Here is a 16,378-nt window from a genome sequence, read left to right on the forward strand (position 1 = left end):
AATAAAGAACTGCTGCGTCCTCTTGTTCTGTCTAGTAGTTTTTTTTTTTTTAATAGAAAAATGACGAAGATAAAATTTAAATTAAAGATCTTACGATATATTATCAAAGTTTGTACGTTAATTAATAGCCCTATCATTGTCTTGGACAGCTTTTGAAACTCTTTACTGCACCTAAGGTGTAGTTTATTTTGTTTTTTAGGAAACTTTTGCAGAACAAACTTTCTACCTCTAAGCCACTATTAATTTGTCTCCACCCTTCCAATGCTGGCTTTACAAATCTAAAATTGAATCCCTCAGCCATCTTCTCTTCAATCGACGAAGGTGAGCACTTGCAGAGAGAAAAGATGCTCTGGTCCTCGAGGTTTATCTGGCCACTGGATTTTGGATGTTATGGAATGGTAGGAATGATGCCAAGTTCAATCAAATTTAGGATAAGCCTAGGAATATTATGTTTAGAACTTTTGCATATGCTGCTTCTTATATTGACACCCAATCTGATTGGTGAGCCAATGTAAAAGCCGTAGAGGACTTCTTATTTATTAGTTGTTGCAGAGAATGTTCAACAAACAAGCAGTAGATAAGCCTCGAATTAAGATCAACAGTGGTGAAATTAGCCACATCTAGAACGAGATAATTTCTTTGAGAATATGCATTTCATATTTATTCGGGACTACGGTGCACATCATTCAGCAGCCTTGAACCGATAAGAGGAATAAGAAAGTGTGCCGTTGCTCCAGCTCTGATGGACCTGTTCGGCCTTCGCATTCTCGCCGGCAGCCCCAAGCGCCACATGCAGAGGGTAGAAGTGGTCCGGCCATGGCTGTGCCATCTTCGCGTTGGGCGCCTTCACCAAGTAGTTGTTCACGTCTTCATACCTACCAAACAGCATCAAGGAGTCAGCTCAGTGCAGTGATCGAAACGCCAACAAGCACGTATATACATGTCATACCTTCCATTAAGAAGAGCATCTGTGAGCCAGTTATCGAAGTCGACGGCCCAGCTGGGCGGAGGTGCACCATCTCGTCCGATAGCCCTCAGGTTGTGCGTGGCGCTGCCGGAGCCGATGAGGAGGACGCCTTCCTCCTTGAGTGGCGTTAACGTCTTCCCCATCCTGTAGTGGTATGCAGCATCTTTGGCCGAGTCGATGGAGAGTTGGCACACCGGGATGTCTGCCGCCGGATACATGAGCATGAGCGGCACCCAGGCACCGTGATCCAGCCCGCGGTTCTTGTCTTCCTTGACGTGGCCGAAGCCCGCCTCTTGCAGCAGCTCTTTCACCCTCTTCGCCAAAGCAGGAGTCCCTGGTGCGGGATACTTAAGCTGTCACAATTCCAAGCTTCTTAGTTTTCACTTGCTCTCCTTCCGGAGGACATTAAATGCTGCGTTACTCATCTTCTATGCACTTAACCATGCCCTAAGATAAACAATCAAGATCCTCTTCTACATATGGAAATGTCAAAGATGCATGTCTTAATTAGCACTTTACGTGGAAAGAAACTCAGTTTAGGAGACTCATTTAGTAGGTCATTTAATCTAATATTGATTGAGAAATATAAGCCGGGTTTATAAGTCTGTCGAGTCTCCCTTACTCTTAGATATACTTTTTAGAGTTCACATATTCCGAAACGGACAAAACCCCTAGCAAGCTTACTGGCTATACCAATGATCGACTGATCAAATGGTCGATGCTAGAAGAAGGGAAGGGTCTAAGGCTTGCATCTCAGTCGAGCAAGCTCGCTACTGCATAAAGCTATTTTAATCTCAAAATAAGATGTCATTGAATTGGTAAGCCTCATGTGTTTTAGGTCTACCTAACTCTCGCCACCTAATCATTAGTCAATTGCCCACCCAACACGTGCGTGTCATCAAATATTATTATAATTAAAAAATCTCCCTAATAATTTTTTTAAGTGGTACTATTGACAATCCTTTAAAAATAAAAGGATTGATGAGACACATAAGAGTTATTTTACTATTTAATTATTAGTTATTAGGGAGACTTTTAATTAACTCCCACTTAAAATAATACTATTGACACCCACATTTTACTAGGGATTAAGTCTCCCTAATAATACTATTGACACGCACAGTTAAAATAATTAACTCCCACCTAATAACCTTTTAATTAACGCCCACCAAATCATTTTACTATTTATCAATAGGTCTACCAACTCCCACCACCTAATCATTAGTTAATTGCCCACCCAACACTTGTGATCGTCAATGGTATTCACTAATCAGACTTTCAATGATAGAAGATCCACAATTTTCATGGACAAACTTGATGCATCGCATGTCTTCTTGAGATTCAACTAGGATTTTGAGGTATGACAAATATTACAAGTCCTCTAAAATCAAGGGATCACAAGATTTTATGCAACCTGGCGAACTCCAATCCGTGAAAAAGAGGAGATTTTTTTTGTTGTTGGAGGAGGAAACAAGAAAAAAATATCCAGTTTTCACAGAGAAAGAAGGAAAGAGAGAAAAGACGAGTACAGGGAAAAGAGGAGCATAAGAAGAGTAGAGGGAGGGGATGATGATGACCTGGTACATGGACTTGGGGAAGCCATAGAAGTCGTAGATGGTGTCGTTGGGGCCGTTGATCACGTTGACGGTGGGCTCCGACACATCCCAGTGGCCGGAGACCATGAGGATGGCCTTGGGCACCTCCGGCAGAACCTGATCCCTCCATGACTGCATGAAGTGCCTCGCCTGCAGCCGCTCGTCGATGGACAGCGTCGGCGAGCCATGAGACAGGAAGAAGGTATCCATCATCAACTAGAAACCACAGCACAATAGATTGGTGGCGGTAAGAAGGGGGGAGGAAGAGCGATGAGATATGAGAAAAAGTATTGGTTGTTTATAGAGGATTAATGCGTGAGGATTTGAGTCGAAAACCAAAAGGGAAAGAAGAGTGCTATATTTATCGAGTCAATGCCGACGTCGCCGTGAGGCTTCTCTGACCACGAAGATGCCATTAAGTTCTAGATATAGTAGGGAGAAGCTAATATAGAATCAGCTCGCTTTGACTGTCGGACCGTGTCAGCAATCGTAGGATTCAGATCTTCGAAATGCATGCGACCACCTAACCACGTAACCAAGTCTTGGCTCGGTGGATCAAACCGTCCAATCGCAAGTTTAGTACAACACAAAAATAAAAAAAAAAGGTTAATATTCCCTATTGACCATCCTTTAAAAATAATATAATAATATTTTATTATTTATAATCTAGATATTACTAATTTAATCTTTTTTTTCCACAACCCCCTGCCAAATAATATTAAAAAATTTAAAATAAAATTATAAATAGTAAAAAAGAGGTTACAAATAATAATATCCAAATAAAATAGATGAATTCTGAAAGGCCTCTCACTTTAGGCTTTTTCTTCAATATCCTCACTTTTCACATATTCCAAAATGCTCCTAAGAGGATAAGGTAAAAAGATTCTCATCTTTTGCATTAGATTAATTCTGAACAAATATAATTATCTTATTTTTAATCATATTATGATGTATTTAGCACCTCCACAAATATATTGTAAACCTATACGAGAATACTATAACTAAGTGACAATGATTTAAAACTATAATACAATATGTGAAAAATACTTTGTGTTCTGAGTTTCTTTTTAAGGTGTCTAGAGAGGGTGCTTTCAGGAGAGGGTGAATAAAAATAGTGTAAATTCTTTAAAATATATATAACGAGGATAACTCAAAGTATGATAATTGACCTCACATTATCATATGGGGGGAGCTCATGGGCACTGGAACTTCGAAAGCTCTCTCGACCAACGAGAAAACTTATCCCCTTCCTTGGAATCCCTTTTACATGTAATGGTATTGGCGGACAAAATCTAACAGTAAAAGCTGTTGGTTTCGTGGCTGAGCTTTGAAGGGTAGCTGATTAGAGGGCAATCCAACTTAAATGGCATGTCTCTAATTATTTTATTTTAGATGTTACAATTATTCGTAATAGAAAAGTAACATTAAGATATATTATGATCAGAAGCGAGATTAATAACATATAAACTCAGAAGAAAATTCTATGGATTTGGTCTCACACCTTCATTAGATGTGAGCTCGGAGTAGCTGTTCTTCTCTTGCCATGTGATCAATATAAAGCAACTTCTGTTTCGATGGTAGTTAGGTTGACTAGGTTTCTCCTCTGTTTTGCCATAAATCTTTTTATGCATGATTTAAAAGAATGTGTTAGGTACTTGACGTGAAGATATATCCAAGAGAATGCCATACTAAACTTGGAAATTAATAACATATAACGAATTAATTAAGCCTTAAACTGTAATGAAACAACCAAATAAATGACTAAGCTATCCAAATCATAAAACAGAAGCGTCCAATTCTAGCGTCCCTAAAGCTTAATCTAGGAGAACAGGGAAATAGCGAAGAGAGATCCGAGAGCTGCCATCAACACAGAAGCAGCAGTAGTGGTCTTCAAGGCAGCACCGGACTCCGTGTTAGCCGAACCGCCGCCCGGCTGAGATGATGGAGCTGCTCCTGGCATCACCTCCGAATGCACCATTACGCGAATGATCAGCCGCTCCCCGGCCTCGCAGTGGCCCGGCTTGCCGCTGATGAAGTAGAAGTAGCCGTGGCGGTCGAACCTGAACGTGGTGTTGCCGTCGACGAACTTGAGTTGTGGATCCGTCGTGTTGCATTCCTTGTACGCGTTCTTGTCCACCACCAGCACCGAGTCGTTCTCATACTTGAAATCTAAAAGCTCAAGTAATCAAATCAACATGACCACAAACATATGATCGATGAGAGGAGAATCTTATGTTACTAAGATTTAATAACCGAGTGCTCTTCGTATCAGTGAGGTGAGTTCTACTATTATATATATAGTGATCAACCTACACAAGGAATCTCCAACATGGAAGCGATTCTTTGTGGCCCAGTGGTTGTAGTTCTCCAACTCATCTCCGGTGGGCTTCGTCCAACCTCGGGGTCCTCCGACGCGGAACTCGTAAGCTGATACGGCGGAGGTAAGCAGAAGCGCGACCGAAAGGAAGAACAAGAGGTTGGGGAAGAACTTTGTCTGAATCGGAGCCGCCATTGATGAGGTTTGAAGAGCGAAAGCAATCGACTACTCGTTTGTTGGACTTGGGAGCTCGTGATAGCAGGAAAGAAGCAGGCGAGTGCGCCTTAAAACAAGAGTGAGAGAGAGGGTAACGGGTGGTCAAAGTTAGTTGGACTGGATTGAGCATGAGGAATCGAGGGAGAGTGGGGAGAGTTCGTGATTCATTGAAACGGCTGTGGTTGGAGTACGTGCTGAGATTTGATGTGCTACGAGGGATAGACATAATGTTCCAAGTTTTGTTTGTGACTGCATGGCGTTGAACGAGTCAACCCGTGTCGATCGAGGAGAGTGCGGAGGACGTGGGGGCTTTAACGGTCAAAAATATCGTGTTCTTCCACTAAATAGAGTTGGTTAGAAAAATAGATTTTGGTTCAAGCCCGCAGTTAGAAATATCGTGTTCTTCCACTGATGATAGTTTAGGCTATCGATTTAGCCATCGGGCCTAATTCAATTTTGATTCAAGCCTAATAATTTTTTTTTTGTGTGTATAAGTTGACTTTGTTTTGATGTAATACTGACTTAAATTGATTTAAAATAATCTCAATTATGATATTATCAAATCAATCACGACATATTTTTAAAATTTTCGATATATTATCCTCTCTCTCGATATGTTATTCAATTTTTTGATATTTCGTTTGAATCTATGACATATTATTCTTTCTTCGATATATTACTCGTTATAACGATGTATTGATTTTCTCATACATTTGATATTGAAGTATAATATTTGATTTTTTTAGCATGAATCTATAAAATGAAGTTTGATACATATTGACCAAATCTTGACTTAATGTCTAAAAGTTACCACACCTACCTATCAATTATTTGTGTGCCACTATGCCTAATCCTCTAGATCATCACACCCAAAGGTATCGCCCTACCTCACTTAGCCTCATCGATCCCTTATATTTCATCATCATACCTGACTATATCATTCTATCCTATCGTATTGCTATATCTAATCAAAGTATTAACATATAGCATACCAAGTCAAACATTCCATTATATATAACTGCATGTATCGTAGTGAATATGATGTCACTCATCCAAAAACGTAATGTGCCCATACTACTACTTTGTGTTTGACACCTCATCTCCACGTGGCTAAGCCACTTAGCCGACATGTGGGAGCCATTTAAATAATCTTCCGTCGTTACCTCAGCTTGATGTAACTATACCCTACAAGTGTCAACTGAAAAATGATACGCACCCATTATCGTGCAAACAATATTGTGACCGGGTGTAATGATCCAACACTAGTTGATGGCGGTTTCAATTGGAGTAATATAGTGGCTCTGCATCAATGAAGGATGGTTATAATTGATTCATATGTGTTTATTACCATACCAGCTGAGTAACAAACCCCTAGGCACTCACTATAAAAGGGAGACCAATCTTAGTTCCACTTGTCTACTAAAATAGAATAAGTCAAAAAAATATATATATAAAAAAAGAAATTTAAGTTATATATATATATATATATATATATATATATATATATATATAAGATCGGCGGCAATTAGTGCCTAAACCAAGTCTCTGTGTATCATCATGATATTTAGAATGCAAATGCAACTAGGAGTGCTTAACTGTGTTGTGAGTGCAAATGACATCATGATCATCATATATACATGATGATGGGCCGTAAGCGTCCGTTGATGGGCCGGCCAACATTTGGTTCCGATTGGATCAAGGTTCGTGTGTACGTCGCAACAGCCACGTATCCGTGTAGTGTCTGCCCATGGCAAGCAACGCCGAGGCGGTCGCAGGATAGCCGCACAACATGTGAGACCGTAAAATTCCGACAACCGTCATCACCGTAAAATGACATCCCGCGATCTAATTCGAGATCGTCGTACTTTATCTTACTGTCGCCGGGGTTCAAAGCGAGAAGCGGTGGGTGTAGGGAAACATGACAACAGCTCTGGGAAACGTGGGAGGCGTCCTCCTCCACCTCCCGCTCCGCCACTTCCTCTTCAATCCTCGCCGGAGTCTCATTCCCAAACCCCACCTCCTGGCTCGAGGCGTAGTTATTCGAGCCGCCACCACCTCTTCCTCCTCTCCTCCTGGGACGGCCACCGGCGACTCCAATCCGGTAACACAGGTCTTATTCGTCTACCCTTCATTCGCAATTCGATTTATCATCGGATTTAGACCTTTTACACTCTACCCTTCATTCGCAATTCGATTTATCATCGGATTTAGACCTTTTACACTCTGTCCGCTTCTTAGTTAATGTCACGGGAGATGAATGGTTCGGTGATGTGCAGACTATGAAAGGGGAGTTGTTATAATTTTGGGACTGGTGATACAAATTGAAGGTGGATTTGGTAAAAATTCGAATTTTAATCTAGGAGGATATTTCATTGAAGCTGCTGCATCAGTTACAATAAAAAGTCCATCCAATAGAGATAGAAAAAACAAATGGAAAACAGTAAGCGGTTCAGAGTTTTACAATTCAAAAAATTTGCATGTTATCATATACGACATCCATGGATGGATGTTGTGTAGTTGCATTCACAGGCATGATCTCGCCCTTGATGTCCCAGAATCATATAGTATTTGAATTGACCATGATTTTGATGAATACAGTAATTCTGCACGTCAAAAGCAGTAATATACACTATTGTTGCTAAAATATTGCTAATGCCATCATATTAGCTCTGATTGATTGACAATGAGAAAGTAATATTGTATTACATGAGCATTGCTGATCATTCTTCCTTTCTTTTATACTCTTCTCCATGTCAGAATTTGGGGGGTTATGCTTTTCAGTTTGTGAACCTTGTACTGCGAATAGTTATGTGGAAATTTATAACATCCAGTCAGCTCTTTGAGACAAGTACCTGGCTTGTTTTCTTTTATATTTTCCTGACTATGATTTTTCAAACCAAATTAGAGGGTGGAAATCATTTAATAGTTGTTCATAAGATTGTGCCGAATAAGGCCATTGAGACTTTGCTTCAACCATGTTGACTGCCCTTAGGCTCATTATTTGAGCCCTTGAAACTTAATTCTTTTTACAGTATCCCAGTGTATCTATCAAGACCTGCATGATTTTGGGAAACTATTCTTGTAAGGAATTTATAAATCCATCACTGCAGTATACAAGCTAATCATTACCATTTTAGTACCCTTATTGGTAGAATTTTATATGAATTTAAGCAATCGTTATTTGATTTGGAGTTTGTGAGTTATTATTTGAACTTTCAAAATTTTCTAATGGACCTTACGTAAATCCTGTTTTACCAAAAAAGCCTTTGTTTGTCTGATTATTAATACAAATATATTTCTTATATGTACTACATTTATTAGATAATTTTTTTGGTGCTTTAACCAGCAGTCTTGTGTTTGATAACCCTTTCCTGATGTGGTACTCTTTTCAGGATCTCACTGAAGATGCAAAAGTTAGCACTGGCATCCCCATATTAGCTTGTCCTATTTGTTACAATTCTTTGATCAGCAAAAATGGTCCAGGCTTAACATTGTTAGTATTGGTAGAAGTATTGTTATTATTATTATTAATTTTTAAATTGTCAACACAAGTGTGACTAATTACTATACTATTTCTTCTAGTATCATACAATATTTGCAAAGTTGAAAAGATCATCCTGCTTTGTGTAATGTTATATTGGTTGAATTTTTTCAGAGCATTCCAGTCTGCGTCCAATCTTGAATGCCATACTTGCAAGAAAGATTACCAAAACAATGGTATATATCTTGATCTGGCAGTAGCTAGTGGATCCAAGGATTATGCTGAAACTATGCCAGCAATGACTGAACTTTTCAGGTGTTAAATGATTCTTCTTTTGACAAGCAAACCATGGTGCAATAAAAGGAATGAATGTTACCATGTTATGGATCACATTTATATTCAATAGAATCTCACAGACTTTTCTGTTTAACAGCATTGTTGAAAGTATATACTAGATTTATTCATAAATGTAATAAGGTTCTTTGTAGTCACATAAAGATTATAAGGGCCAAGGCTTGCCATTTTGCCTGGACCAGTATGAAGGGGAAGTTATGTATTGATCTAGACGTGAATCGGGATGCTGACCGTCTCTTTTCAAGCGGCATGTCTGGTTCTCTTTTTTCTTTTTACTAGGGATGCCCCTGCCCCTCTCTCTGTCTCTCCATAAGTTTCTATCACCTCCCTTGCTTGCCTCTCTTGTGCCACCTACCACTGCCAGACCATCACCCGCTGTCCTCATCCCATCCAGTTCTCCTCTCCTCCTCCTCCTTCCAATCTTGTCTTCTCCTTCTCCACCTCCTCCTGTTCCTCTTTCTCTTACTCTTCTTCTCCTTCTCCTCCACCCATATGGGTCTGGTCATGGGCCAGCATGGGTCCAATAGCAGAAATGGGATACCTTGATATCCTCTTATATACTCGTGTTTATATTTAGGAGGACTTTTTTCTTCTCTGCTACTAATTTATAGGAACATGATAAGTTCAGACCACAAAGACAAATTAGACAAGAGCAAGAGCCTTGCACTTCTTAATGCTTGGAGTTTGATATGCTTAGGAATCAGTAACTTCCGTAGGGACAAGCATCATAATTAATGGCATTCTTCTTTATCATTCTTCTTTATTATTCAGTGGATAGATCTTTTACTTTCTAAATATATTTGGTCTTCTGATCTAGATTAAGGGTCTCTGAATGTGCTAGAGCCCAAAGGTTCCCTCATAGGAGATTGATTACCACCTTTCTGAACCTCTAAATTCCATGGAAGATGCTGGTTGATCCTTCAAAAGATAAACTGACAAATTTATAATCTATATTTTTCAATACAAAGAGCTGAAACCCCCATCGTTTTGTGAGGGTTCTTGGTGAGGTTCAAGTTAGTATCTTTCTTGAAGTCCTACTAAATGATTATCTGTATCTTCTGCCTAAAACTCATTCATTGTGGATAAGGGATGATTTATGTCATTGATGAGCAAATGGTTTAGCAAAACTCTTTTGTTTGTTCTTTTTTGTCTGAACAAAAAACTTGCACATCTCTTACACTCTTAAATATCATTTTCTTGTTCTCTGTCCAATATGTTGATAAGTGAAGATAGTTACTCTCAGTTTCTGAAAATTTTCAGTGCAGAATCACTGTTAAATTCATCTACTTTTATGGGCTAGGTTTATTCATTTAATCATGAGATGTCAATTCATGCAACACCAAATTCATCTTATCCATCGTACACATCTTATGTTTGCAATGTTTATCCATTAATGGTTTACCAGACACCATTCTGATTCTTAAATTTCTATGTTCTAATATACTCATTCCTAAGTCATGATTATAATATATTATATTATACATATATCCCTGTGATTTGGTCATTGGATTTTAGACCCTTAGACAATAAAAACTAATTTTTATGTGTTTTTTCTACTATGATTTTCATATGCAAGAGGATGGCAAAGTCAGGTTGATGTTCAAAAAAATATAATGGATATATATATATATATATATATATATATATATATATATATATATATATAATCTGAATGTTTTCCTGCAAAAAGAGATGCCTACACTGCCATGTTAGAGTGAATCATTTTATATCATTTCTTGTCTTCATAATTTTTTTTTAAAAGACCTGATGTGAATCTCCTGCTAAAATTTGTAAAGTTTTATTATTGAAATTGAAGAACCATTAAGTTGTTTCATTTGACTTAGACATTCCAAGTATCTTCTTACGAATTGCTTATGGAACAGGAGCCCATTGGTATCATTTCTTTACGAGAGGGGATGGCGCCAAAATTTTGTATGGGGTGGTTTCCCTGGTCCAGAGAGAGAGGTTTCATGACTTCTTTCTTGATACCACTGTTCAGCTTTAAACTTAAATTGGATCATGTGCAGAATATTATTTGTGAACTATTTCAACATCTGTTTCTTGCAATTTGGGAGTACTTAACACTCAAGAAACAAATACATAAAAGCAATATTTTGGAATGAAGTCAGACTGCTAATATCATCAAAAAAACTGTATGATACAATACCAAAGAAATAGAATTTATTTTTTGTGTCATTTCCTTAATTCTAGTGTCAAATCTTTATAATATTCTCGGTATCTAACTGCAGTTTGAAATGGCTAAAGGTTATCTTAAACCCAGCACTGGTGGAACTATTATAGATGCAAGCTGTGGGAGTGGCTTGTTCTCAAGGCTGTTTGCTAAGAGTGGGATGTTTTCGCTTGTTATAGCTTTAGATTTCTCAGAGAATATGCTGCAGCAATGCTATAATTTCATCAACCAGGAGGGCATGCCAAGAGAGTAATAAGCTTCTTTCTTTCTCAGCAGTCTTGTGAATCCCAAAATTTAACTTGCTAATTGTCTTAAGGGAAAATTCACACTGAAACTATTATGAGAGTTTCAGGAAAGTTTAATTTATAATTTGTTATGATTCAGGAACTTGATTTTGGTGAGAGCTGATATCTCTAGGCTCCCTTTTGTCTCAAGTTCAGTTGATGCTGTTCATGCTGGTGCTGCCATACATTGCTGGCCTTCTCCATCTGCTGGTGTAAGTATTTTCTTTCCTTCTTTCACTTTTGAAACCCAAGTGTTACCCTCTTCTTTGCCTTTTTTGGGATATGGAAAAAGCAAGAAAAAGAAGGGGTAACTATCTAAATAAGTTACATTCTCCCTCCCTCACACGTGTCCCATTTGTTTTTGAAAAAAAAAAAACATTTTTATTAGAAATTTGTGGTGTTTCTAGGTAGCAGAAATAAGCCGAGTTCTGCGCCCTGGAGGTGTATTTGTTGCAACAACCTTCATCTTGGATGTCTTGCCTCCGGTTATTCCAATCTTGAAAACAGTCCGCCAGGTAATGCTTTGATCTAACATTTATACTGTCAAAAAACTACTGTTTACATGAAATTGTAGTCTGGCCGCTGGTTATCAATGACATGTGATACACAACTGATATAAATGCAACGCACATAAAAAAAAAGATTATACATTGGGTTGCTGATACCTGGCCCCTGGTCCATGGTCCAATATCAATGGATCTTATGGCATATTTCTTATTTGTTTTAAGGACAAAGCACAGTTATAAAGGCATCTATAAGCCCACTTTAGTCATCCTTTTGTTCATACAAGAGATGCACTACCATGGCTACAGAGAGCCTTTTTTTTATGATGTTAGAAACATAACATTAGTCCTCGTTCGTATGTCTCTATCTTGCTATTTGCGTAAATAAAACAGGTTTACATCGGATGTCTTTGTGTCTTAATCAATCAGGTAAGCCTCATTCTTTTTAACTGCTGAGTTATTGTAACCTTTGATCTTTATTTTATTCGGTTTTTGATTTGCGGAAATTGGTGGCATTTTCTTTTGCAGTATTATATCCGTGCCTCGAGCAATTACCTCTATCTATCAGAAGGTGAACTTGAAGATCTCTGCCAGACATGTGGCTTGGTCAATTTTACATGTGTGAGGAATGGACCTTTTGTGATGATATCTGCAACCAAACCCAGTTAATCATGACATTGTATACAAAGCTCATAACCCGATTTTTATGACCCTTGCAACTCACTTATTTTTGAAAGGTGCATGATTGTGTAGTCGTTCATGTGAGTTTCTGCACATGATTTACCTGATCTCAGTTCTTGAAATTTTTATGAATGTTTTGTTATGTTTTTATTCGTCAGGTTGATCATGAACAGAATAATCTCCTTGTCTGCTCTCGGACTTTCTCCAAGGAAAGGAAGGGGGGCTGCTGCAGAGGATGTGATAAGACTCTGCACTGTGAACTTGCAGTCGCTAATGCCATTTTTACTAGGTCGAAGCTGCTTAATTCTTAGGGTTGTAATCCTGTAAAAAGAGGATGGTGGGATTCTTCTTCTGCCTTTTCTCATGCTTAAACAGAAAAGATATATATACCTGCCTTGAGTTAACTTAAATGCATATTCTGTAGAAGAATCTTCTCCTTCCTTTTCATATAATTTGCTAAAGGAATAAATTTGTGTGTGAGATGGCATGCAATTAAGCATCTGCTGATTAAATGTCTTGACGATGTTCTTTTAGATATAGAGCACGTCTCTGAGAATTGGAAACATATTTAGGTGACGAAGTAGAATGAATAGTCTACCATCATTGTGCCATGTTGCATATTTTGACCGTCATATGGAAACAGTCTATCAGCTAATTCTCTGTGGTTCCACTTCTCCACACCTACAAACCGGAAGGAAAGAAGAGAAACAAGCAGCTTGAAACATCTTCAATATATTAATCCAACAGAAGGGTGGCAAGCAAATGTACAATGTACATATTTTCTTATAAATCTTTTCACCTGTGTTATACATTATTATTATTGATGGTCATGGTGGTGCTCGTGGTGTTGTCATGGCACCGACACTGAGATGGGAGTCGCATCGTCATCGTCGTCGTCGTCGTTGCCACCGTGAATGAAATCGACAGGGGCCCCATGAGCGGGCGCCGTTGGCCCCACCTGTTTTACCAGCCGCACCTTGCGCCAGCATGGCGCACCATCATCGTCAATGGGTTCGCCTTAACTGGATCCTTGGGGGCCCATTGTTGACTATCCCGGATCCGTTTAACAAATAGGATTTGGGCTCAATATTGTGATACAATTCGAAAACATTTGCACTTGTAATTGATATTTTGATTTAATTATATACATCTCAAGCTGATACTGATCCATGTCCTCTGTCTGGTGTATTTATGATATTGGACTCTTAAGATTGTCATCTCACATGATGTTAGGTCAGAAAAGCTACAAGGATCTCAATTCACAGTCAAGATGAAAACTTCTAAATGACACAGTAATTTTGCAGCCACAGATTTGATCAATCTATGTTGCTAAATTTTCAAACCAATCCTGTTTGTATGAACTTAACTCACCTCTTGGTTTTCTGAGTAAAACTTATGATCTTTAATCAAGCAATCCAACATTTATGGCAGAGGGGTTTTTGCCCAGCCTTGTCCTTTGGAGACAGTGTTAGGACTGATGTGAGATGCCAAACCTTGTCTCCTCATCCATGCCCCAAGTTTGGGTTACCCATCATCAGCAGAAACACTAAGTAGCCTTGCTATCACAGGTGCATGGGGGGCCCTCAAGCAAGCAACTCCGATTATGACACCAATAGACAACATAGAATTTGTGGGAGATAACATCATTAGATACGCAGGAGGAGGGTTGTCTGAAACAAGAATCATGAGATGAGACAGGGAGACCCCTCAGCCTCAGGTGTAGCAGTATCTTGTCTTTCGTTGGTGCTACTTCCTGAGAAGAAAGACATCTAACTTTTCGTGCTTGAGGGAGATCTTCTTATTCCAAGTTGAAATTCATTTCCAAATTCAAATAATAATGATTAATGTTCTGTTTTTTTCTTTTTGTTTTCTTTAATTTGGTGGAAGGAGAAAAAGTGGGTTGTCATTTATGACTGCCTGTTTGCTAAGGATTTATCTAAAAGAAAAAGGTTTATCTCACCTGTTTTCATCACCAAGTCACCAAATATCTTCAGGTATGTAAGATGTATCAAACCAAGACAGTATTTGAACTGAAAAGGTAAAAACTATGCCCCTTCCCAGGAAAGAAAAAGGATGTCAATTCGATAAAGTGATATCTCATCAGCTGCTAGTTAACCAGAGGTGTAGATTTCACTTCTACTCCTTTACGTCCCCTTCAGTCACCACAATTTAGCAACTTATTAACACATGATTTTTATCTAGAATTAAAACAGCATTTTTTATTAGTGAGTGTGTGTGTTGGTAAGAACAACATTTAGTTCTATTTGCTTATTCCAAGTAGTTGTTGTCTTCACATTCTTGTGACAGATTATGAGCTTAAAGAACTTTAACAAGATCAGTAAACCTGGTTAGGCAGCTCGTTGAATTGTTGTTGCCTATCTGGTAAACACTGTTCTGCTAGGCAGTATAGTAAGTGCACCATGTCCATGAATTATGGTGAGAGACAACTTTATTGAATCCTAGTTGTTCTTGCTGAACTCCAAGGGATGGATGTACACCAGCAATAAAGTGATGATCCCTCAAAGTCTTGGTCAATGTCGGAAGAGTTTAGTCAAATGCTCATGTGGGGGAATTTAGAGTCTGTCTGTCTTGGAGTTGGCAACTATCTTGGGTAACTGTTGCCAAAGAGAAATCAGTCAAGAGAAGGATCGACACTCTCTAAGGTCTAATATACACTTACCACACAACGAGAGGGGAACCAAGAGTCGTCATTCTTGTGTCTTGCAGAAATGGTGGTACAGAAGGAAATATTAAAGGGCATGTGCTGAGTCTTTGCAGAAAAATGACCAGTTGTTTTAGAGTTTTCTGAGTCGAGGACTGTACCCTTCTTTGGACTGGTAAATGGCCTTGTCTTGTTCTCTTGAGTAAGAACAAGTCCTAATTGTCATTGCATCCTGCCACCCTTCACTCACTCTTGACACTATTTGTATCTGTGCATTTGGTTACACCATGATGCTTGTTCTAGTTTAGGCACTGGTAATAATGTGGATGGTGGTGTGTGGTTGAGCATATGGTTCATGTCTTTATTAAGATGCAGATAAAACCACCAAGGTCCTTTTATGGAGATTGTTGGTATCAGACATGGGAAACCAATATAAGAAAAGTTCTACAGATCTTGTTGATGAATCTCAATTGATTCTTGACTAAGCTTGTTGCTAATATATGGCTAGTCTCTTGTACTCACAAAAACCTGCATGGCCTACTACTATTGCTCTTATCATTATGTGATGAACATGTTGTATGTAGTAAATGATGCTGGCATAGGGTTTCCAAGTGTCTCATAGCAAGATGACAAGATCTTGTGGTCAGTTTGACTGTCATGTCTGCTTCATCCATATCTGAACTAAGGGTGAAACTTTCACAGCTTTGCAATCAAGCAGTTAGGACTCAAATTAGGATGAAACACTAAATGATCAATTAGTCTATCATCAGTCAGAAAGCTAGAAAAGAGTGCCTTGCTCATCATATACAAGAAAGTTCCATTGTCTTTTTTCCCCACACAAGGCAAACAACCCACCTTGATTTCATGCCTTCCCTAGTAGATCTATTCTTCAATAAAGTTCATGCAGAATATGTAGAACCAACCTCACTTAGCTGTGTCAAATTCCACCTCCATGGTTCTTGATATCACAAACTGTTCCAAGGATAGTAGATGTGGACATTCCAAAAAGAAATATCATGTGGGAGATGAAATATAAAAGAGTATGTTCTTGTCAACTAGGTCTTTATTTCTCTGCATTGCGCTACCTACCATAGGAAGGGAAATTTTATAGAGGATCACAATTGATA

The 16,378-nt window shown here is 38.7% G+C and overlaps 3 protein-coding genes across 6 annotated transcripts; 1 reads left to right on the forward strand and 2 right to left on the reverse strand.

Annotated features, from left to right (window-relative positions):
* Positions 1–510: 510 nt before the first annotated feature.
* LOC135635825 (extradiol ring-cleavage dioxygenase-like) lies at positions 511–2,959 on the reverse strand. The gene is made up of 3 exons (XM_065147185.1): positions 2,545–2,959; positions 950–1,320; positions 511–875 (listed from the first exon to the last, which is right to left on the reverse strand). The coding sequence occupies exons 1-3, from the start codon at positions 2,773–2,775 to the stop codon at positions 683–685; spliced, it is 795 nt and encodes a 264-aa protein (XP_065003257.1). The 5' UTR covers positions 2,776–2,959; the 3' UTR covers positions 511–682.
* Positions 2,960–4,381: 1,422 nt separating this feature from the next.
* LOC135634931 (early nodulin-like protein 21) lies at positions 4,382–5,074 on the reverse strand. Its single transcript, XM_065145686.1, has 2 exons — positions 4,876–5,074; positions 4,382–4,731 (listed from the first exon to the last, which is right to left on the reverse strand). Exons 1-2 carry the CDS (start codon positions 5,072–5,074, stop codon positions 4,382–4,384), a joined length of 549 nt encoding a protein of 182 aa, XP_065001758.1.
* A 1,795-nt stretch (positions 5,075–6,869) lies between these two features.
* Positions 6,870–13,088, forward strand: LOC103980323 (uncharacterized methyltransferase At1g78140, chloroplastic). 4 transcript variants are annotated; one of them, XM_065145873.1, is made up of 9 exons: positions 6,881–7,205; positions 8,488–8,588; positions 8,751–8,891; positions 10,814–10,895; positions 11,180–11,370; positions 11,506–11,617; positions 11,813–11,920; positions 12,437–12,669; positions 12,748–13,088. In XM_065145873.1, the coding sequence occupies exons 1-8, from the start codon at positions 7,014–7,016 to the stop codon at positions 12,575–12,577; spliced, it is 1,068 nt and encodes a 355-aa protein (XP_065001945.1). In that variant the 5' UTR covers positions 6,881–7,013; the 3' UTR covers positions 12,578–12,669; positions 12,748–13,088. The 4 variants fall into 4 exon arrangements, with proteins under 4 accessions (XP_065001946.1, XP_065001947.1, XP_065001945.1 ...); XM_065145872.1 differs by having other exon boundaries at positions 12,437–12,645; XM_065145874.1 differs by lacking the exon at positions 8,488–8,588 and having other exon boundaries at positions 6,870–7,205; positions 8,751–8,812; positions 11,196–11,370; positions 12,437–12,645.
* The last annotated feature ends 3,290 nt before the right edge of the window (positions 13,089–16,378 follow it).

This window comes from Musa acuminata, chromosome BXJ3-4 (genome assembly GCF_036884655.1).
Source record: "Musa acuminata AAA Group cultivar baxijiao chromosome BXJ3-4, Cavendish_Baxijiao_AAA, whole genome shotgun sequence".
In the NCBI taxonomy this organism is placed as follows: Eukaryota; Viridiplantae; Streptophyta; class Magnoliopsida; order Zingiberales; family Musaceae; genus Musa; species Musa acuminata.

Excerpts from the sequence above, each read along its gene's own strand:
- LOC135635825 (XM_065147185.1), bottom strand. The coding sequence starts at position 2,775 with ATGATGGATACCTTCTTCCTGTCTCATGGCTCGCCGACGCTGTCCATC. Across the intron at positions 1,321-2,544 it reads TCCCCAAGTCCATGTACCAG|CTTAAGTATCCCGCACCAGG; the intron begins GTCATCATCATC and ends GAATTGTGACAG. Across the intron at positions 876-949 it reads GATGCTCTTCTTAATGGAAG|GTATGAAGACGTGAACAACT; the intron begins GTATGACATGTA and ends GCTGTTTGGTAG.
- LOC103980323 (XM_065145873.1), top strand. The coding sequence starts at position 7,014 with ATGACAACAGCTCTGGGAAACGTGGGAGGCGTCCTCCTCCACCTCCCG. Across the intron at positions 7,206-8,487 it reads ACTCCAATCCGGTAACACAG|GATCTCACTGAAGATGCAAA; the intron begins GTCTTATTCGTC and ends TACTCTTTTCAG. Across the intron at positions 8,589-8,750 it reads AATGGTCCAGGCTTAACATT|AGCATTCCAGTCTGCGTCCA; the intron begins GTTAGTATTGGT and ends GAATTTTTTCAG.
- LOC135634931 (XM_065145686.1), bottom strand. The coding sequence starts at position 5,074 with ATGGCGGCTCCGATTCAGACAAAGTTCTTCCCCAACCTCTTGTTCTTC. Across the intron at positions 4,732-4,875 it reads CCATGTTGGAGATTCCTTGT|ATTTCAAGTATGAGAACGAC; the intron begins GTAGGTTGATCA and ends TTGAGCTTTTAG.